Raw genomic sequence first — 24,304 nt, forward strand, 5'->3', positions numbered from 1 at the left:
GAGGTGCACAGGTAAGTTATTTATACCACATCATTAGTACTACTTCATGCAGGACTTCTGCATTCCATATAGTACTTTCCCACCAAAGTACTAACCAGGCCTGACCTTCCTTAGTGTATGGAATCTGATATGCTCAGGCTTCACAGAAGGACACAGTTTTTATATAAAAAAGAAAAAGTTTCAGCTATAGATGAAATAATTGAAGCTAAGAAAAGTTTAACAGATCTGTGCTTGAGAAGACTGTGCTAACAGGGCTCCAGCATAGTTTTCTAACATGCCTGTAGCACGGATTTTAAAGTACTGTAGTGTAGAAGTCAGTCAGGTTAATTACTTTCAAACCACTTTCCTTCATATTGTCTAAAAATGTATTGTGTGAACAGGGCCAAAGACAAAGTTTGATAGCTGCCAGCTGGATATGATAGAAGGTTACAGAGAGATTACACTATAGAGGAGAATGGCATTTGAGATAAGGATAATCTTTTACATAAACTCAACTCTTCCAAGAGACAAGATGGGTGAGGTAATATCTTTTATTGGACGAACTTCTTGAAGTTGTTCCAATAAAATATATTACCTCACTCGCCTTGTCTCTCTAATACCCTGGGACTGACATGGCTACAACAACACTGCATTAACTCTTCCAAGTCAGTTTGGCTGTGTGAGTGATTAGTACAGTAATCAACTGTTGGTTACCCCAGTGTTCAAAGATAACCATGCTTTCCTGAACTGGTTCAGCCTGTGTCTGCTACTGACTGCATTGATATGTTTTTAGGTAAAGAGCACATGTAGCAAGAATAACTTTATTGTTCTGTGTTTTTCAGGACAACGCAGTAATCATGCAAGGACTTCCAGCTTCCGATACCTCCTCTGAAAAACCGAACCCTACCCACCAAAATATAGGGGCTGTTCAAATGAGGATCAAAAGTGCTAACAGCCACCATGACAGGCATAGCCAAAGTAAATCAATGATCCTTTCTGAGAATGTGAAGGTCAAAGAACCTGTAAGTAAAATTCCGCAAGTGTTTCCTGATCTGATTTTTGTAAAACCAAGTTAATATCTTCAGGCTTATTATTAATTCTTCTAGAAACCCTTGCAAGTAGGAACCCATCCACCTACAAGCAGTAAGAAATGCCACCTTTCAAATAGTGTCACCAGTTATTAAAGTAAAACTGTTTAATCCAAAGAGATATCATGGATTTGGTGCTACCACATTTAATGACTAATCAGGATCTCCATTCTCTTGTTCAGTGTGATAAAAAATGAAGCTGTGCAGGTGTATAGTGCTTATGTTTCCCAATATATATTACTTCTAAAAGCCAGAGGCTAAAATCAGACAAAAGGAGTAAAAAACAGACATTGAAACTCTTCTAATAAAGGGAAACTTTGCAACTGACACATCTAAAATAGTCTTGCTGTAGAAATTACTGTTTTGCAGAGCTCTGATACTGAACTTATCTTAATATGTTAACCGTGAACAGAGTTGCGTCATTTTTATTCATTAAAGTGATTTAAAATAAAATAGTTAGTGATGAACTTTATTGCCAATTATATCCCTGCCCCTGTACTCATTCTGAGCTACTAAACAGACTGATTGGTATGAGTCTCCCCTGGTTAATTTTCTTCTGTAATGGTGGCAACTTGCAGCTGAGGCCATATGATGTTACAAAATTATTTATGCAATGTTAGCTACTTTTTTGGACTCCGCATTCACTGAGAACAAAATGGATCTGAACGAGTTAGGTTAGCTGGGGACAGACCCCCAAGACTCAGTCAGTCTTCACAGCCATTCATTGCTGTTCTGTTAGAGAGCTGAATATTTCATAGGAATCCATTATACTAACTGAGTTATTAAATGGAATAAGCTTGCTATAGAAATTGTATTTTTCCTGCATTATTCACTCCGAGTGCAAAGACAAAATTAACCCACAACACTTTCATCAAGGTAGATTGAAAAGTATATGATTTTAATTATTCTTTTTATTTACGTACTTACTTACATGAATTTAGCTCAGGGAAGCAAATCATTATATTTCTGTACTGAAAACATTGCTTTAGATCATGGCAACTGATGAGAGATTCATTTCTGTATGTTTACTTTCCAATTTAAAAGTATCATTTGCCTCAGACACATTGCACATATTGCTTTGTTTTTATCCTAAGTGAAATGTTCCTCAGTTATGAACTTGAAGCAGTGTTTACAGTAATTTATTGGAAATACTATAATGCATTATCAGTAAGAACTGTACCTTTGAAAAAGTTTAAAAGTTAAGTATATTTAATGATGCCTAACATATTTTATTGGCTGTGTTTAACAAACGGCACTAGGCTGCAGTTGTTTTTGACAAGCATGAAAACATCACAGCATGAGACTGCAAAAGGAATTATGTAGAGAAATTACAAGTGATCCATCTCTCAATGAATTATCCACCTCAATAGCCTGCAGAACTCAGCTACCAATTAACACCTACTTTATTACATGTTGGGATGTACTTAATAACTTTCATGTGTTTATGCACTATTACCTTGACTGATGCCTCTTGTACAATTAGGCATAATTGGCATATCAATATGCAAAAGTTAAAAGGATTAACCCTCTTAAAACTAATGAGCATTTCTGTATCCAGCTGCTAAATGAGACAAAATTAGCATTTTTCACTTTTGGGCAGGATTTTATCATGCAGTTTCTCATTGTTGATATTACCTTGTTACATAACTTTAGTTTTGGGGGTAGTATGCTGGACTGTTATAGAGCAAGGGTTCTAAAAAGTTAAATTAGACATAAATATTCACTGCTGCATTCCCATAACCATAGCAGGTACAATGTATGTTCATTAGTAGGGAGCTGAAAAGTTGCTTTGTGTTACATTTGTTTAGTAGCTAATTATATGAAGTGGTATTTTGCTCAGTATATTTCATTTTACCAAGCAAACTTGGCTCCAATATCATAGATTGAAAGCTTTCCATGCTACTGATTTCCTTTCTGTTTCGGTTCTTTTCATCTCTTTTTGCCATGCAGAATTTTCTGACTATATATTGACATACTGAAAAGTATTTTGGCATATTTACTCAGATAAGCCTGTTAAAGTTGTTTGCTAAAGCCAAACGAAAACCACAATTCTTAAACAAGAATTCAAACATATTCAAATATGTTCTTAAAGTGTAATGTTGTTTGAATGTAAAAGATTTACCAAAATATCTGTATCACTTTCATGTTGACATATCAGATCCTCCATGCCTGATTAGGAAAGGATTTTGGGGGAGGGCATGAAAGGGAGAAGATAGAACCTTTGTTTGTGAAGTGCCTTGAAAAAGTGAAGAGTTCTTTATTATGGTTGTTTGGAGTAATGTATTCTTGTTTTGTAGTTTCTGGGCACTTAAATAAACAACCTTCAGTTTTGTATCCAAAGGAATATAGATCAGAGCTTAAAGCTACATATACCAACATATCAATGGGATCTTATTACACTGTGTTGCAGGGCAAAAAAGGACTTATGCTGTTTTATATCAGTTGAGAATCTGACTCTCTGTTAAGATAGTTGGTGTGGGTGGGAGGGAGTGTATGTCATTGGTTGGCTTATCGAACGTTTGGAAACATTTTGTACTGGTTTCACATAAACTGTATTTCTTTGTCTTCAGCTGTTAGGTTTTTTAAAAACATTGGTAATATGAGTGAACTCATAAGAGGCTCCATGTTACTCTGTTACTTCAATTATGGAAATGCATTAGGAATATCTACTAATGTGTGATCTGTTAATGAACACGTTTCTCTTTCTATTGGTCTTCCAAATCAAGGGCCAAATATTCCTTGCCTAACTCATGCAAAACCAGTTCACTTCAGCTGGAGTTTTGTCTAAGTTAAGGCAATTCAGGATTTGTTGCATTTTGAACAGTTAAAAAAATATTCCTAAAATATGTTTGAAAAAAATAAAACACATTTATGAAGAAACTCTAGTAGTGATTTGTAGAGAAGAGACTATATAATTTTGTCTAAGTGATTTGTGGCATTCTAAAGTATTCAGTGCTGTGCTTGTGTGTACACCTTGGGCTCTCCTTTTGAAGATGAACAGATTATTTTCTATGGTGTGACAATGGAAGATATGAAGTGTACGTCAGTAAGGCCATATGAACTGTGCATTTTGTATTAGTAAAGATGCTGAATGTATAATAGAGAAGCTAGCTGATGCAAAAGCTTAATGTAAATGCTCATGTCTTTTAGTCTGTGGTATTTACAATGGAAATGCTCAAGTATTCTGCTGAAAGTTGGAACTGATATTAATGTAGAGTTTAAAGAGCACAAATCTTGAAGCTGGACACAGAGTGTAGTAGGCAAAAGCTCTTTCATTGTTTAATATTAGTATCTCAACCACCAATGTACATCAGTATTTCTATCTTTTAAACCCAGAGAAATGCATTTTGCTTCATTCAAAGCAAATTCACCAATGACACGTCTTTTGTTATTGGTGTTTAGAATAAGAATTACGGTCTATCTTAGACATTCCAAAATGCTAATGTATTAGAGTTCTTTTTGATTTAACAGACTTTGTTGGTTTATTTAGCTCTCTGATACGTTATCAGAGAAGCAGGAAGCAATTTTCTTTTGTTTCTTACTCCAGTCCTGTGATCATAGAATACTTGCCAAAGTTATGACTAGCCAAAAAAAGAGAAATAAAAAGGCTAAAAATACAAGCCTTCTGTTTGGTAGAGTTTTTGAGCCATATTATGAGATTATGGGGCTTGTACATGTTTACTTCAAATCAAGCTTATAGTCAAGTTTGAGGCTTTGTATAGATTGTCCCGAAGTAGATCCTGATATTTAATTTAAATGACACTAAATCACATTGAATTGATAAGACTTGGCATCTCAAACAAAGGTAATTGCCCGTATTGGTTTTGTACAAAAATAGAGCTGCTTGGAAAATGTGCAGCCAACACAGACTGTCAACTCCATTTATAGATCAATATGTGAGAACCATTGATCAGGCAGGCATGTGTAACAGTAACACTTTGCATTTATTTGTGGTTTTTATAGCATGTTAAGACTTACAGGATTATTGGCTTCCAAAATATTTTGACTTCCTCATAAATATGTTATCTGTTTAATGTTCATTAAAAGACAGACTGCATCCTTCCTAAAAAAATATTTTCAGTTTCATGATATTTCTCTTATTGCTGTAGGAAGTTTTAGCTGAAAATGGATTATTTCCTTTTCTGTAAGATCATTGGAGCCCCTTTTTTAAAATAGTATATTTAGTGGAAGTTTTTGAAGATTTGTTTTTCCTTTTTTTTTCTTTTTTTTTTCCTGGAGAAAAACAGGCATTGATAAAAATGTTCTCTCAACAAGTAATTGCTTAATTCATTAAGGCATTCTCCCCATTCACAATACTATAAATTGCAAAAAATAAAATCTATTTATTTTATTCTAAAAAGGGCTGTTCACACTGGACTCTCTTCAGACTTGTGTCTCATAGATATCTACATATCAAGAGAGAGAGAGAAATATCTACATCAATATTGATAGAAAAAACATACAGATATACATAGGCATTTTTCTTTAGCTTTCAATAAAAATATGGTAGACACCATTAAAAGGGAACAATTTTGACTCCCGAGTATCTGAAGTAACTCAGTTGTTGCATGTTCAAAAAATAGTACTAGAATATTAGGGCTAGAAATATGAATGTACCTAAGATGACACAATGTGATAACTGTTGGTAAATGCTTATTTTTTAATGGCAACCACTTTAATTTCATCAAGCATGTAAGTGTTATATATAAAATGAGTAGATTTGTGTTAAAGCAGTGACTTGTATGAAAGTAATTCCAGTCCTGTTTCTCCAGCAAGATTGTTCGTGAAATCATAGAAGTTAGGAATGGAAAAGACCTGTTAGTTCTCTACCGTTGAAGGAAAATAAAACAGAATTTTCAGATGCCTCATCTCTATGTTCTACTCTGTGTAGTTCAAATATATTTTATGTCATCGAATCAAAATGGCATTTTACTTCTATTCTCTGTTGTACAGTAGAATATTGTACATCTAAAATGTTCACAAATTGTAAGTAAAGTCATAATTCCTTAGGCTCCAATTCTTCAATTTCTTTTACATATGTTAACTTTAAGCACATGACTAGTCAACTGAAGTCAATAATCATTTGTAGGAGTAGGGCCTTAGTCTTTACTTCGGCGAAACTGCATTGAACCCAACTGCACTTCTTAGTGCTGGACTGGGCCCACATATTGGTTTAGAAGGAAAAACTAAGGTATTGAGGAATTAGAGTCAAGATAAAAAGGTATATTGAACAATATAACTTGTTCTACTGCCTGCCATTTTTCATGACCAATGATTTCTTATCAAACTGTTTTTTGTCAGATATATTGTCATTTTTTTCACATGTGGAAACAAGGCTTAGGAAGGCACCTTTGTTTTCTAAAATAGAATTTCTGAATTTCTTTTGTTTGTGTATTTTGTTACAGTGTGTGTGTCTGTGACTCTATATGTGTATTTTATATTTATACTGTAGGTACCAGAACTGAATTGATCTTGGCTAAAAAGGTGGATGTTAATTTTATTGTTAAAATCTCCATCTGTCTATATTCAAGGCATTTTCAGTATAACATTTCAACTGCATAACTTGATAGACAACATCATAAGATCTTACAGAAAAAGAAATAACCAGTACCTATTTCTTTTTGAAAGATGGACTAAATTCATTTCAGCTCTGCTGAGGAAGTGGTGAATGTAACCAGTTTGTGGTGTTTGCTAAATCAAACTGAAGTTCAGACCAGATATTATATGAATTGGAATTGCTGATTTTTGACTTTTACTCAATGTGACACATATAAAGGAAAAAGGTTCAAAAACCTCAAGTGTGGTGGGTTTTTTCCTTCAATCATACATTGTTTCATGCTGTGAAAATCTTCACCCTATTTACTAAGTACAAATTAGTCTTGCCAAAGGTTCTGAAAGTTTACAACTTCAGTTTAGATACTAACACTTCAAAGAAAGATGCACCTTGACAAATTAGTGTTTGTACTATGCCAGGGTATTTTAACCTGAGCCTAACTAAATTCATTTATACTTTACTACTGATTGAAAAGAGCCATAAATGTACATCGGATACATTTTTTTAAAAGTTAGTCCTCTGATTACTAATTTGAATCAAAAATGCTAACCTTGTTAGCATCTGGACTTATTTCCATAATAACAACCCCTTCAGAACCTACAAAGTAATGAATAATTGACAACAAATGAAATGTTTTGATAGTTGTCGGCACAAAGCATGTTTAATGTTTTGTGTTGCTTCCTAGCTAATTATGTAGATGACACATTTGTCAGACCTTGACTGCCATTAGAAACGTGTTTCCAGAGGGGAGAAAAACAGGCTATTCATAGAGTAATTAACTAGAATGCTCAATGACCTGTGAGAGATTCAAATGGCTGCCAGTTCAGACATTGTTTTGTTACAGAAGCAGAGGGGTAATTAAAATTCCAAATTACAGTGCTATGATGAAGCATTTGTTTGTTGACAGTATACTCTTACTCTAGTTTGTTAATTCTTTTTTAAATTGCTTCTAATCCATTTTATAGCTTTAGGAGTTCCGTCTTTGAATTTACTGACAACTAATATTATGGTAAATTGTTCTTCAGTGGAGTACTGCAGGCTTGGCAGTTTCATGGGAGCACAAGGTGGGTGGGATAGAATAGCTTTTCTTTCTCTAAACTGACATACCATGTGTTGTCATCGAAATGCAACTAACATAGCACATCTTGTGAAATGATATGTTCATAATTCTACATTAAGAAAGATGTCTAGTTATAGGAGGAAATGATTCAGATAAAGTAATAATAATCAAACAAATTCACTAAGGTGTCCTAAAACATTACAGTAGAGCTCTAATATTCTTTAGATAATGATGATCATTTAAGTAAACATTTTGGGAAGCTGAGATCTAGTTGAAAACAGAGGATCATAAGGCAATGGTCTGCATGAAGAAACCTAACACATAGCATGAAGAATGGTATATGTCATAAGAGAAGATCATATCTTTGCCAACAACCTTCCTAGGCAGAAATGGCTATGACAGCATGAGATGTCTTTTCAGTAAATATGAGGATTGTTTGCAAATCCAAAGTGGTAAAGTTTGCTAAACAATGAATTAAATGCGAGCCCAAGTGAAATATTTATTTACTTTGCCAAAAGTGAGAATACGGCTTTATTAAAAAGATCTGACAGAAGTAACATGGTGTTTGATGCAGGGGAGCTGACAGCGGCATGGAGTGAGCGCTGATTATCCTGAAGACACTGTCAGCTAGGATTGATTTCCACTTTCTCCGTTTATGTAACGGTTCCTGTAATACAGCTGACCCCGAATCATGTTACCTTGTCATTTCTCTGCATGGATCAAGAAGAGATGAGCTGAAAATAGCTAGGCACTGACCTTGAACTTGCCAGAAAAGTGAGAAGTGACAGTGGTGATTTTTGTGTGTGTAGTTCATGTACAAAGATTAAGCTAAACTGTTATTCAGTTGAGTTCACTGCAGCAGCACAAGGGGGCAGAGCAGTACTAGAGATTACAGGTAAAGTAGATACTTTAGTTGCATTTGATTTTACAGAGGTTCAAGTGTGTGCCAAACAGCTCTCTTGTTTTTAAATTTGGGAGATGCTCTAAAGAAGAATAATTGATTAATCAAAATCCTTATATTTCCATAATCTGCCATTTCAAAACATACTTGATTATAAGGTTTACTGAATACTGATATACCTTTCTAATGAATAATTTAAAAAGTGCTAAGAAGTTTTCCATCACAGTATGCTCCACAAAAAAGATTTCCCCTCCAGTTCCTCCAATATTTAGTGAGAGAATAAGGTGTTTGTACTGCCATAATAGTAGATCCATTTTAGCCTTTTGGGAAGTTGATCAAATGTGAATTTATTCCTCAAAAAACATACCAGTCATCTATGGTTTCAAAGGAAACAATTTAGCTGAAATATGTTCATTACAAAAGTACAAGTTGGTAGAAGGCACATAAATAAGGAGGACATGTAGTTGAGTGGGGCGGTGGTATGATTTTTCTTCCTTTGTGTATCTGCTGTACTCAACCATGCCTTAGGGGAAACATTGAAAAGTAGGTTATAAATATTATCAGCATCTACCAAAATGAATGTTGTGTAAAAACAAAAACAAACCCTTCACTTATTTTGTTTTACATTTTCTTTGTTTAATTCGCATTGGCTTCTTTGCATTAGTACCCAGTTCCTAACCTACAGAGGTCAATGTGTGGGATGCTTTTTCAGAATTCCCCACCATGGAAAATATTCAGGAGCTGACACTTGTAAAAGGATCTGACTGTTGTTGGTTCTCTTACTTTGGTCACTAGAGCTTCAGGCAGGGAAACACACACACCACACAAGATGTCTGGCTGCAGTTCCCCCTCATGATTTGGTGAGCAGGCTTTTGGTAACATCAAGACGTACATGCCTGCTGAAAAGTCTGTGACACCCAGTCATCATCCAAATCCTTAAATCCTATTTTCAGGGATTGGCTTGAGCATACATGCTCTGGGCTTGACACACATACCTTCTAACTTACAGCTCCTGAGGACTCACATGGTTTCTCTCAAGTACTACTTTATTCTTTTCCTTATCAATTTGGGGGTGGTACTACAGCACTTTGGACCTTAAAGCACAAATATTTCCCTAAAGGGATTATTAGATACCACTCTGGAGGTACAACCTGGTTCAGAGGTGTGGGCGGCAGAAATCCTTCCCCAGAGTTTTTCCTCCTTTGATTGTGCAAATTTAATAAGGGACCCTATTCCCTGACGTCCCAGAATTCATTTTATTCTTACCATCTATTTAATTGCCCTTTCAGGTTTCTGTAGCAAAGCAGGGAAGTGTTTTACCCTTCCTTAGAATCCCTCACTTATTTGAGAGTGGGTAAAGTATTCATCAGTTTTCAAAGAGTATATTAAAAATTGGCAAACAGAAGCATCTCTGAACAGTAAAACTCAAGGAAAAACATTATTTTTGAGATTAAAGCTAGTTGTTCAAGGTTAGGAAATGTAGTACTGCACTAGCAAGTAAACAATATTCATGGATTATTACCCCTTTTGAAATTATTGAGTTTTGCTGTTTACATATAATTCATGGAAACTTTGCAAGACACCATTTATGGAAGTAGGTGCATAGGATATGCAAGAGGGTCATATTGATTAAATTTGTCCCAGGTAATATTATGGAATAGTTACTGTTTAATCATTTTGCTGAAGGTGACCTATGACTAGAGCTGTACAACCTGTGTGTGACTAACTCCATTAAAATTCAAAACTCAGAACAAGTTTACTGAAAGACTCTGTAAGGGTTGCAAATCTTTCAAGTAAGCCCAGGCCCAGTTTTGAGTGAAAAAAGGCTGATTTATGGCTTTCCATCAAAACTATGTAAAAATTGTGGTTTTGATGTGAAGCCAGATGAAGTTTAACTGTTCCAGCTGAGTTTCTCTTTATTCAAACCGAAAAGACAGTCCACAACTCAGGAGGGGTCAATGGAAATGCAGGAAGCTCAGAACCTGCTTAACATAAACCTTTGCAAAGTGCAGTCCTTCAGCTATCACAGTTAAGGAACGGAATAGTCTGAGAGATTAAACCTAAGATTTTAAATAAATAGTAAACCTCTAATGACATTATTTCTTGTAGTTTAATATCTAACTCAAAGTGAAATGGTGGCAGTGCTTTTGTGTCAACTTTCCTGCTTATAGGCCATTCGAAATAGCACATGCTATGTGTGTGGTTTGTGCGTGTGTGAGCATGAGCAAGAGAGACAGGGAGAGAGAAAAAAGTTTTTCTGCGTCTGTGGTGAATATGCTGCTCTTTAAATATTCATTTTTTGTTCTCTGTCACGTGACATATGCTGGCTCCCATAGGAGACCTACTACTGGCATCGCATTCTGTATGCTGGGACTAAAACGTCACCAAGAAATACAAAACTAAACCTTTTGGCCCCATTGCTGGAGTTGGATGTAAAGAAACAACATATCTGGCATTAGAGAGTGTACTTAATATTATATAAGTAGTATTTCAGTTGGATTCTACGCTCTTCCTTTCTCCTCCTCTGGTGTGGCCTAGTAAAGAGAGCACTGGGCTAGCACTTGGGGGAGCTGGATTTTGTTCCTGGCTTTGCCACTGTCCGGATAGGTGAATTGGGGCAAGTCTCTTCACCTCTCTCTGTCTCAGTTTCCCCATCTGTAAGATTGGGATGATGCTGCTGTAAAGTGTTTTGAAATTTTCAGATGAAAAACGCTATCTAGGAGCTAGATGCAATATTACCCTTCAACCCTGCTCACTCTCATAATGGTAAGTACATCAATGTAAAGTGAATTACTCTACTTTTACACTGGTATGTCTTGGAGTAGAATTTTTAAGTTGCCTTCATGTGCTGTTCTCCTGTGTCAGTACTTCACTACTCCAGATTCTTTTTTACTCAAAAAAAGGGAAAAAAGTGTTTTTGCTTTCTTTCCATCCACTTGGATTCAGTGCAAATGGGCCTTCCAGCTGTATCACTTTTTCCCCAGGTGCTTTCCACTTTCATAGTATATATTTGGAAATTCTACTCCAACAATAATTTTATTTACAAGAGTTTTTCCTAGCAATATGTTAAAATAGATGCAAGGAGCGCAAACGACATGGAATGATTTTCTTTCCGCATTATTTTTGCTTAATGATTTACTGCAGCTAAATTGTGGTATCTAATAGACTTCCTTTCAAAATGCCATTAGATTAGAAATACATAGGTACTGAAACTGAGATAATTATGTCAAACTTCCTACAGCTAGTTGTGGGCACCTGACCTGCTTTGTTTCCCACAGGGGAAAAGTAATCTGTGTTTCTTTAAATTTCCAATGAGAAGGGACATGTGTCTTCTTGCATTGAGTTACATTACATCACATCATGTGATACAAAATGACCCAATACAACATGACAGGAGAGGTAAAGAAACAGGTTTTTTTATACTATAGTAGTAAAATAATTGTAATACTGAAATAATGAAACAATATTGAATTATTCTGACCTGCCTTAAATATATGCACAACACAGAGACACAGCTACCAGATGTTATTATTTAATATACAGAGAAAAGATTTAAAAACAGACATTAGAAAGCCCTTGTTAGACAAACAAATAACAGGAGAATCCTTCTGCCCTAAATCAGACAAAATTCCTTCTGAAGTCAGTGTCTCTTTTGCCTGAGTAAGAAGTGCAGGGCCAGGCCTAATAATATTAACATGATTTATAATATTTTACATGATATTTGATGATCCTTTGTTCACTCATTAAGTGCTGAAAGTAGTCATCTGTGACTACTCAGTTGTTACTGTGCTACACACTATGGTTCCTTTCCATTCCACATCATGGGGTAGAGAGAGTGGAATTCAGATCCTCCAGTTCAAAGAACCCAGGCCTCCTACAACTGGAGTTGAAGGCGAATCTTGGTTGTTAACAGTATAGGGCCTATGACACACATCGGAATAATTTTCCTTTATCTAGCAGAGAGCAGTGATACTTATACACACTAGCTACTTCATGACAATGCAGAGTATGGCTAAGCTTTTGTGAAAATTACCTCTATTTCTTTCATGATGAATGGTTTACCTGACATATTTTGAAAAATCCTGCTGGACCGTAGAAAAACTAAAATAAAAAGAGGTTCAGGAATGGATGTAGTGGTTATAAATAACTAAGAATCCCTTCCTCCATTTCGGGAACCAAATTTGAAAGGGTCCTGAAATGATCAGACACATTCTCCTCATCCCTGCAAAAATACTGCAAGAAAGGTTACTTTATGGGGATTTTCAGCTGTGGCCATAAATGGAGCAGCAGTGATGAAAGAGTTTGTTCTTATGACATTTCTAGCTGCAAGGGATGTAGAGCACCCATATAAGCATCCAAAATGTGGATGCTTATCTGAACTAAACCTGAATTTTGATTCAGTTGAGGTTCAAATAGACAGTTCTGTTATCTTTAAAAGCTCATTGTTCTTTGTTGTGAAATCAGATATCTACTTTAAAATCTCACTGAAGAAAAAAAAAAGTTTAAAAATTCAAAAGCCAGGTGGTTATTCTTTTCAGTAGCTACTTCAAATTTGAGTTTTCCATTTTTATCAGCAAAAGATAAATTGAAAGTTCATAGTGTTCCCAGTTTAGATCTTTTTTAAAATGAAAATGTAAATCTTGAGTGGCTACCTGTAAGCACTAGAACCTGAAGAAATTTGGACATGAGTTAAACAAATGTTTAAAATGCCACCTAGTTGTAAAAGATCCAAAATAAGGGGTTATTCATTCCTGATTTTTTTTTTTTAAAATCCAGGCATTGGGGGGTGGGGGTGGAAAGAGAGAGAGAGTAAGTGGCAGCTGGTTGTGGTAGACCAGTGGTTCTCAAACTATTTTCCATTGTGGGTCACATCCAATATTACCAGGATGACCCTGCGGTTATCACATGGGCTGCAGCTGTGTGCTGATTGGGCCACAGGTTGAGAACCACTGTGGTAGAATGATGAAGGGGAGAAAAGGTGAATAAGTGTGGCAACAGTGTAAAGATACCTGGACTAAGGGGAATGGGTAGGGTAGGGTGCAGCGTAGGAAAGGGAGGCAAAGGAGTGATTTGGTTGGCAGATGGATCCAAAGAAGCTATGTGGGGAGAGGCCAGTGAGCTGCCCTGGGGAACTGCAGCTGTGTGTAGTTGAGAGGCTGTCTCACAGCTGGTGGAGAGGCTGAAGAGGCAGAATACAGGCACATGGAGGGGCTAAAGACTTGGCTCAGGAGACTAGTCTCTTCTGTACAAAGGTTCACATTGAGCTGGGAATGTTGAAACCCTTAGGGATTTTACACCAGTTATGTAAATTAAAGTATCTCCTCATCTGCTATAGCTTAGATAGCCACCAGGTAGATGCATCTGGCTCCCTGACATGCCCTACCCGTCCTGCACCAAACAACTCTTTGCCTTAAGGAAGATGCTACTCCTACATATATAGTGATTTATACCATATCTACAACAGGACAGCACCTGTCCAAGGCTCCAGGAATCATTGATGATCTTAAATGAAATAAACATACCAGTATATAGGTAAGTGTGAATGAAATACATCTACATGCATACACACATACACATGCTGTTAATTCATTACAAGCTGTAATCAGATTTCTGGAATCTGTTTTGTTTTTATTTGTCTTGGTGTGTTTCTTGCATGATGGATGAGCCTTGGTACATTGAAATCTACCTTTAAAACACTTCTCATTTATTACACAGTTCCTCTACCTAGAAATTCCCAATGTGACTACCGCTAATGTTTGATAAGATTTGTACCTGGTAGATTCTAAATTACATTAATGCATAAAGCCAGCAATGCCAGGCTCCCTATTGTTACAGTTATTAAAGCTGTAACTGAAATGATATCTTTCATATTGATCTTCACCGAGCAGCTCTTATCCAGAAGCTTTGTTTCACATTAAAGACACTAATGGTTGTCTCCACAAAATGAGCTGCTTAATAGTCAGAAAAAGTTAAATGAAAAAAAAAAAACTTTGATAGCTACCTTTGATAGCTCTTCCTTCCAACATCTCTCATAGCCACAAAGTGCAAGCTAAGCAGTAATAGACCTTTTAATAAAATGACTTAAAAGGAATCAATGGGATTTCTCACAAAGCTTAATTTCCAGCAAGATATATTATTTAAATGTTTGTATTCCTTTCCTTGAGAGCTGATGTCCTTGTGTCACAGCCAATGTTTTCCTGTAATTTTAAAGATACCATTTTTTCCTTCTGTTTTTAAAGCCCTAGTTTGGTTTATTACAATATTGGAATGTATATAAAAATATGGATCTGTTTCTCTTCTTACGTTTGGTTTCCTCTTTGGTTTCCACCCTACCCTACCCTTACGTTTGGTTTCCTGGTTTCCTCTGCCACAACCCGGGTTGTAGTTACCAGGCCCATGCAATGTCACCATTGTATTCTGTATGTGGACAGAACACCAACCAACACTCTCCCAATAGTAGATGGGGAGGGACAGAGCAGCTGGAAAATGCACCAATACAGTGCCTCTTCAAGGCAATCTTTTGCCACTGAGATTCCTTTGAAGCCATGAATAGATTTTAAAATGTCCTCATTATTGGAACCCTTGTGGGAGGGTGGCTGCCTGGCCTTTCATGTGTGGATATCCCCTACTAATACAAGTGGCCTCTAGTGGATATCCCCCACTAATACGAGGTGCAGAATTTGGCATCTGCATCTGCAAGGCCTGCCTCCTTATACCAGCTTTTGGGAAAGGAAGCCTCTGACAAGGGCCAAAGTGTGTGAGGGTTTTGGACTTGGTTTTATTATGATTAGGGTTTGGGGATTTGTTAGTTTGCTGGTTGGGTTTTTTGTTTTGTTTTTGGGGTGGCAAGCAGTTTCTGGCTTTCCTTCTGAATTTGATTATTTGTTTTTTAATTTTTGCAAAGGCACCTAGAAACCAAGATGAGTATATTTATTATAAAACTAACAAACTAAATAAATCTTAACTTCTTTGTTTTATTGAACCAACCTACTATAAGACGTTTAATGTATGACATCTATTTATTTAAAGAACAGGATAGCAAAAATGCAAACAAATTCTCAGGATGGCCAATAGCGAAAGTATGCATCTTATACACAGATTCTCATGGAAAAAGAGGACAATTAAGTTTTAATGATTCCTTTATACTCGCAAAATGTGCAGGTCGTAGGAAAGAAAGTAATGATATTTTGGAATAGATCAAGCTACTTGACACTAGATATAAAAATGAAAGAACATAAGAATGGCCATACTGGTTAGACCCATGGTCCATCTAGTTCAGTATCCTGTCTTCTGACAGTAGCCAATAATTATTATTCATTCTACTGCAAACTATAATAATGCAATGGAAACTTTTCCTATGTGACCAGTTCAGAAGATGGGTCCTGGCAGGAGGAAGGAGAGGAGTAGGTAAAGGCAGGGATAGGAAGAGGAGTTCATATTGACAGAGAAGCAGGGGAGAGCCTTGGGGGCAGGAGGCAGTGCAGAGATATAGGCCTGGTCTACACTACAGAGTTAGGTCGAAGGAAGCCACCTTAAGTTGACCTGTTAATGTATATGTCTACACTACCAGGTCCTTTACGCTGACTTAAGTCACCTCTAATGTCAACTTCTGTATTCCACCTCTGCGAGAGACGTAGCACTTAGTTCGATTTTCATGGGTTGACTGCAAGGTAGTGCAGATGCAGTGTTGTGTACTTCGACTTAATTGGCCTCCAGGTGGTGTCCCACAATGCTCATCTGTGACCGCTCTGGAGATCATTCTCAACTCTGCAGCATTGCAGCCAGGTACACAGGAAACAGCCCCTCCCCTGCTAACGCTCTGGGAATTTTTGATTTCCCATTTCCTGTTTGATCAGAATTGGGAGCGTGCCAACTTGAGCACAGCTGATCATGGAGACTACATGCCCCAAACGCGCTCCAGCCTGGTCTGCACAGGAGTGGTGGATCTCACTGATGTGTAGGGAGAAGAGTCTGTGCAGGCAGAGCTCCGATCCAGCAGAAGAAATGCTGACATCTATGCAAATTTACTCGTGTAATGGGGGAGAAGGGTTACATGAGGGACACACAGCAGTGCCGTGTGAAAATAAAAGAACTTCGCCAAGCATACCAGAAGGCAAGGCTGAACTCCACACATGCCAGTTCTACAATGAGTTGGATGTCATTCTCGGGGTGACCCTACCAGTACCCCAACAACCAACGTGGACACCTCACAGGAGTGTGAGTCTAGGGACAACATGGAGGACAATATGGTGGATGAGGAGGAGGAGGAAAATGGGAGACAGGCAAGTTATGGATCCATTCTCCCTGAAAGCCAGGAAATATTTTTAACCCTGGAGCTCTGTGGCTCGCAGGACACCACGGTGATTGACCATGATGCCGGGGAAGCCACCTCTGGTGAGTATACAGTTACAATCAAAGTCCAGTTAAACTTTAGCAGGCACACACATTCAGTTTACTGTGTATGTTTACTGTGAAGGAAAAATGAGGTGCTGTGGTTTTCTGCTTACAAGAGTCTGCTCTGGCTACGCAGAAGGTAGCCCCCGGAAAAGACTGTTTATGTACTGGGATAGCCCGGAAATCTTCCATGGATATCTCTAGGAAACTTTCATGGAGGTACTGTGCAATCCTTTGCAGAAGGTTTCTGGGCAGGCCAGTCTTAGGTAGGACACTTCCCCATGCAATTCCTGAATTAATTCTGTTGGCAGCATTGCAGGACCAGGTCTATACCCAGATGATTGCAGCATCTCCTTCCTTTCCACCTCTGTTACCTTCAGGAGACTGATATCACGTTGGGTCACCTACAGGGAAGTTCTCATTAAAAGTGCTCTTACAAGAAGAAAAAGAGCATGTAGACCCATCCCACCCCACATTCCGGATCACCAAGCCACACAGCCGCTAATGTGCCTTTACTGTGCTTGGCGTGGGTCGGCAAGTAGTTTAAGTGGCTGATAGATGGACTGGGACCCCATATGTGAGATTCTGCAATTTGGGAGTGAAAACATTTCCCCCCACCCCATTCATAAACAGCTTCCTGTGGTGCTACAAGGAGGGGCAATTGTTTGACTAGCTATCTCTGATCCCAACATGAGCCTTCCATAAATTTAATTAAAAGTGCAGTCACCCATGACTCGGGGGGGGGAGTACTCACCATGGGCTGAAACAGCAAAACGGTGCAGTGAACGGTTATGAATTCTGATTGTTATAGCTTGCACCTAGTGTAATAAGGGTTGGGGGTTTTTTTTGTTTTTGTTTTTTAATGAAAACAGCCTTGCTATTGGAAACATTTTATGCATGTACAATGGTCCCTTTCTTTTTACCCATGACTGACAGCTGGAAAAGTGTCTTTCGGCATGTCATCAACACCTGAAAGCAGACTTTCGCTGATTAGAAGGAGGAGAAAGAGAATGCAGGAGGACATGTTCACTGAGATAATGAACGCCTCTGGGACAGCTGACACAGAGCTGAGAGCATAGAGGATTTCACTGTCTGAGAAGTTAGACATGGACATGGAGAGTAGAAAAGCTTCCCATGAGCATGAGTGTGTGGTGCAGGATGAGATGCTTCGGATTATGAGGGACCAATCAGACATGTTGAGGCATCTGGTTGAACTTCAGGAACAGAAGCAGGAGGGTAGAGTCCCTCTGCAGACCCTCTGCAGATGCTGGAGGACAGCCAGCCAGCATTGCCTGGCACAGAATCACTGTCCCCAAAGCATTCCATGAGGTGTGAGAGAAATGTCCATTATTGCTTTTGCTTAACTCAGGGGGAGAGTACAAGGAACAAAAGGTGTCCATTCACGGACCTTTGATGGTCTAGAATGTGGTGTTATGTTACTCAGCTGAAAATGTATCTCCCATTCCAAATTTACAACCCATTTTCCCCAAGGCTAACTTTTTTTTCTGTTCTCCCTCTTTACTTACGTTTGTTAAATAAAGTAAATGGATTCGGGAACTAAATGTTGTTTATTGAATAGAAGCAGTGGGAGTGGGTGGGTGATACAGAGAAAGTGATACAAGCCAGGTGAAGCTTTGGGAAAGCACAATGCAGACAAGCAGCTCACATTCCTGAGACTCATTATTGAAATGGCTTTTCAAGGCCTTGGGGATATGCAGTGCCTCTTGCTGTGCTCTTCTTGCCCTGGTGTCTGGTTGCTCAAAAATGGCTGCCATGTGATCTGCCTCAACTGCCCATCCCTGTGGAAAATTTTCCCCCTTTTTTCAGCGATATTATGGAGCACACAGCAGGCAGCTATAACCATGGGGATGTTCTTTTCACTTAGGTCCAAACTTGTCAGTAAACTTCTCCAGCGCCCTTTTAAATGTCCAAAGACACATTCAACCACCATTCTGCACTTGCTGAGCCTATAGTTGAACCGTTCCTTATTGCTGTCTAGACAACCAGTGTGTGGCTTCATGAGTCATGGGAGCAAGGGGTAGGCTGTGTCCCCCAGGATAACTACAGGCATCTCAGCATTGTCAGTGTTCATTTTGTGGTCTGGAAAGAAAGTCCCAGATTTCAGCTTTTTGAACAGACCCAAGTTCCTAAAGATGCACATGTCATGAACCTTTCCCGACCATCCTACGTTGATGTCGGTGAAACGCCCCCTGAGATCCACCAGCACTTGCAACACCATTGAAAAGTATCCCTTTCATTGTATGTACTCTTTGGCAAGGTGATCTGGTGCCAAGATGGGGATATGCATACCATCCCACCACAATTAGGGAATGCCATCTCTGCAAAACCATCCACTATGTCCAGCACATTTCCCAGTCTCACTTCATAGCAGAAGTCGATTAATGGCCCTGCACACTTGGAGCACAGCAGCTCCCACATTTGATTTACCTACTCCAAATTGATTCCCCACTGACCAGTAACTGTCTGGTATTGCAAGCTTCCAAATGGCAATCTCCACTCAGTTCTCCACTGTCAGAGCAGCCCTCATTTTTGTGTTGCTGAACTGCAGGGCAGGGAAAAGCTCTGCACAAAGTTCCTGGAAGGTGACCTTCCACATTCAAAAGTTCTGCAGCCACTGCTCGTCATCCCATACCTGCAAAACGATGAGTCCCACCAGTCAGTGCTCATTTCACGGGACCAGAAATGGCGCTCAACAGAGTGCAGCTGCTCTGTGACTGCCAGCAGCAACTGTGAATTGTTTTTTTCAATGGCTTGCAGCAGGGCTACTTGCAGGACATTACTATGTTCCATGCAGCGGACCCTACTTCGGCTCTAGAAATACTGCAGAAGAAGGTGCAAGGTGTTTGAGATGCTTACAGCAAGAGTGCACAACTGAGCAGGCTCCATGCTTCTGGGGCGTGAAAACCACTGGGTTGTTTGCTGTTTATATGAGGGAGGGAGGACAGTGCATCATGGGTTGCTGACACAATGTTCCCATTCGCCCTTGCGACAATGTTTTGGTCCCATGAGGCATTGCACAAACTTCCCAAAACACACTGTGGCAAGTTGCACTTTGGGATAGCTATCTGTGAAGCACTGCTTTGTGCATCGATGCAGGCACCTCTAGGGAGGACACACTCTATCGAGACAATGATCACGGTGTGGCCACGCACAATTGACTTAATTAATTCAGAGGCTCAACGTTGAATTAGATAAAGTCAACTTAATTTTGTAGTGTAGACAAGCCCATAGTCACCATGTAGCCTTTGCCCCATTTCCCAAGATCCACATGCATCTTACTTCTGCTGTTTGAGCAAACTCCAGTGGAAGGAGTTGGATGAAACTCTGTGCAGGGACATGTTCTGGCTGCTCATTATTTATTTCAGTTTTAGTTTTAGGTTTCAGAAACAATTAAGGAAACTGCTAAAGATTAAAATAATTCTAATTACCTGTTAGTTGAGGTTATGTGCTTCACATTATTCAAAACACAAATTGTGTTGACACTTGTACCCAGAAATGATAACTTAATAAACAAAGTCTAGATGCCTCATAAATAAAATGCTGCTCTTTGCTGGTTATATTCATTCAGTATGAGCTACTCACACCAGAGACATCAAGGAAATTATCTTTATTAAACTCACAATTACAACAGAAAGATTAGGTCCCAAATTTCCAGTGAATGATGCATTTCAAACAACAAAAATGTATGAGAATTAAAGTGGTGAGATAGTTGATCAAAAAACACTCCTAGTAGCAAAAAAAGTCAATATATAAGGTTACCAAACTGATTCCCAATAAGCCCAGATCAGCTCTTTAATGAGATTTTATTATTCAGGAATGATGGCCTCAGGTTGCACAAAGTATTGTATTATCTCATAAATTAATGCAAAATAACCCAAATAGATCACCTACCTACTCATTGTTAATTAAGTATCTGGGATCCAGCCAAATCACTAATGTCACCCATACAAATATTTGTCATACAAGTGTTAGGTCTTGTATTTTCTAGGGAGCTACCAGTTTTTGAGAGGTACAGGAGGAAGATTATCTCTGATTGTTGGAGGGAGAATCATATGGGGAAGAGACCTTGAAGATCATGAGGCACAATCTAGCGCACATCGATTATATACGATGATGATATTTAAAACAGATTGGGCCTGCATTTACGGATCATCACAATTTTCCAGGACTCTTGCCTTCTTTGAAACCATACACATTCCCCACTGTTCCCAAAAGGCTCATATCACTAGTTAGATAAGTGTCATCAGCTATACAGCTAGTATTAAGTCCAAGGCCTTGATTTTATGCCATTAAAGTCAATGCCTTTGCCGTTGACTTCAGTGAGCATAGGATCGAGCCCTACATGCAGTGGCTTTTTTAAACATAGGCTGAAAATGTCTTATACTGTTTACAAAAATAAAAATATTCTTATCAGAAAGTCAGTCAAAAAAATAACTTTATAAAGAAAAGGGTAACGTTTTCAAAAGCACCTAAGTGCCTTATGAACCTAATGACTATTTTCAAAAGAGATGTAGGCACTTAAAGATGATTGCAGATCCCTACTGACAGGCATGTTTTGTTGTTGACCTTAGTGGAGCCAGGATTTCACCCTAAGAGTCTACGACCATGTCTACACTAGACACTATGTTGGTTAGGGGTATGGTTTTTTTACAACATTTTTATTCTGGAAAAAAAGCTTTAGTGTTGATGCAGTTATATCAGCTAAACAAGTGCTTTTGATGGTTAAGTTCTTTTGTTCAGGTGGCAAGTATAAGCTATACCAGCAAAATCACTCTTTTGATAATATAAACTGTTTCCACATTAGGAGGGTTTGCTGGTATAGACTCGGCATGTCACTTGTTAAACAGGGACTAGGTGCCTTAAATCACATTTTGAAAATGTTAACTTAAATCTTACACAATAAGGTGTTAAGGAAAGGGAGGGAGAAAAGTGGGAGATTGCACCCCTGTGTCACCACTAGTGCTAATGATGCAGGTAATGCAGGACCATTTTCTACTGTTTCTCTTTCAAAGTGCGACTTTACTGCTACCAAAATGTAGCTTTTCTTTTTAACTGAACGTTCTTTTACCACATTCTTGTAACATCAATGTTATGTCTGTTCAGCCTTAGCTCCAGGTAATTTGTTTTCTGCTTGGATTATACTCAGTTGGCCAGAATTTCAAAAAAGCTCAGCAGAAACCTGTTCCCACTGAGAACAATGCATGTGTGTTTAATCTAATTTTCCTAATCTGGATTGTCTGGCGTATTTTCCAAATGACGTGTAAGCAGGACTGCAATGCATACTACAGGTTCTGCAGCTCTCATCATCTCTAGGGCAGCTCCTCATTTTTAAATTTTAGTGGATGAAGAAAGTACAAGCCATCTTTGCGCGTGTATAACTGTACTGTTCACTTCAGCAGACAGCACCAGCACAGACCACAACATTAACCTCAGAGATGCCATCATTCTTCTCTAATTCATGTTGTGTTGATGAGCTGCAAAACCTTGCAAAATCCATAAGAATAGAAGCTGCAGAGTAGAGTTTGTGACCATTTAATTTTCTCTTGTTTGATTTTTTCCCTGTTTTCACTCTTTGACATTGAGATTGAGCTTTGTTCCTGACTTTTAGCTCTTGGCTGTAGAGTGGGGAGCTGAGACATCACTGAGATGTAGAGCACACATAATAAGAGAAAATGTGTAAAAACTGAAATGACATGGCAGCTAAAGTAGCTTGTTGTTCACCTTGGTTGCATGTTTGAGTAGAGAATGAGAGGTAAATTGTGATATGTAAAAGAATAACACTTGACAGGATGTATGGTTGTAAGGTATACAGATGCTCAATCATGTTGTGAGGCAGAAGGCTAAAGGACAAATGCCTTCAGTGTCCTCACAGCCTAAATATATCCTTATGACCGTCAAAGCAGATAGTGTTAGACTCATACAAAAATCACTTATAAAGCATATGTAAGCAATTTTAAGAACAGAAGAGAGTCCAAAGTGTAATTAGCATGCTTTTAGTACCTATTATACTTTCAAACATTATTTTAAATATAAGGGCATACATTTTCAGAAAAGCACACATAAAACTGTGCACCTGCTTTGCATGCACACTTACCGTAGATATATTCATTCTCATGGATTGAATACAAAATAACCAGTTATATGCCTGTCTGGTCATTTGCTCATGTACTTACTTTAACTGCTCCTGCAATTAGGAAGGTAATTGTGTGCATTTTTCTGAAAATTTACACCAATCTCTAGTGTGTGTGTGTGTGTGTGTGCGTGTGTGTGTAAAATAAATCACTAGTGTCTATAGGGTTAGAATTAGGAGCTATTTTTCAGGCCAGCCTCAGTTACTGTGTCATTGATATCTAAACTGTGGCTGAAATGGCCTTTTGAATACCCCACAGAAATGCCTTTTTTAAAAATGTATTCAGAGATCTGGATGATTAGGGGGCTGGAGCATATGATTTATGAGGAGAGGCTGAGGGGACTGGGATTATTTAGTCTGTGGAAGAGAAGAATGAGGGGGGATTTGATAGCTGCTTTCAACTAACTGAAAGGGGGTTCCAGAGAGGATGGATCTAGACTGTTCTCAGTGGTGGCAGATGACAGAACAAGGAGTAATGGTCTCAAGTTGCAGTGGGGGAGGTTTAGATTGGATATTAGGAAAAACTTTTTCAATAGGAGGGTGGTGAAACACTGGAATTCACTACCTAGGGAGGTGGTAGAATTTACTTCCTTAGAGGTTTTTAAGGTCAGGCTTGACAAAGCCCTGGCTGGGATGATTTAGTTGGGGATTGGTCCTGCTTTGAGCAGGGGGTTGGACTAGATGATCTCCTGAGGTCCCTTCCAACCCTGAGCTTCTGTGATTCTATGATCTGTTTAACTCCAATAATTAGTTCCATGTAGAAAATAGTTTTGGAGTAATTTTCTATTGCAATATATAGTAAATCACTGAAGGAATTAGGATCCATTAAGCCTTAAGTCTCCCATTGTTATCAAAGGGATTTAAGTATATAAGATTAGAAAGATGACACAGTGGGCCTGATTCTCCACTACGGTGCTGCTTATGTTGTGTTTGTCTGTAAAAAGTGACTCTAAAATGCTGCTTTTCTGATTTAGTAGCATTTTGCACACTGGTAAATGACCATACGAGGTACAAGACTTTGGAAAAATCAAACTCTTTAATTTTTTCATGCTGTTTTGTTTACTTTTTAAAGAAAACAGGTATATTGAAACAGTAGTTCTGTATCTTTCTGATATACAGTATGACACAACACAGTTTAGAACAGTTATACTGCTGAGGAGAAGTCAATGGTCAGTAA

General features: G+C 38.3%; 1 protein-coding gene across 5 annotated transcripts in view; it reads left to right on the plus strand.

Moving 5' to 3' along the window:
* The window catches only part of ARHGAP15 (Rho GTPase activating protein 15), a 463,932-nt gene that overhangs the window by 24,074 nt on the left and 415,554 nt on the right, over positions 1 to 24,304 (plus strand). For 4 of the 5 annotated variants that reach the window (XM_073305398.2, XM_073305399.2, XM_073305401.2 and 1 more), the window contains exon 2: positions 822 to 1,001. In XM_073305398.2, the coding sequence (XP_073161499.1) occupies positions 837 to 1,001 (165 nt within the window). In that variant the 5' untranslated portion in view covers positions 822 to 836. Of the gene's footprint in view, positions 1 to 821; positions 1,002 to 16,251; positions 16,977 to 24,304 lie in introns of those variants that run through there. The other variant, XM_073305402.2, reaches the window with a different exon arrangement.

The sequence above is a fragment of the Lepidochelys kempii genome, chromosome 11 (genome assembly GCF_965140285.1).
Source record: "Lepidochelys kempii isolate rLepKem1 chromosome 11, rLepKem1.hap1, whole genome shotgun sequence".
Classification (NCBI taxonomy): Eukaryota; Metazoa; Chordata; order Testudines; family Cheloniidae; genus Lepidochelys; species Lepidochelys kempii.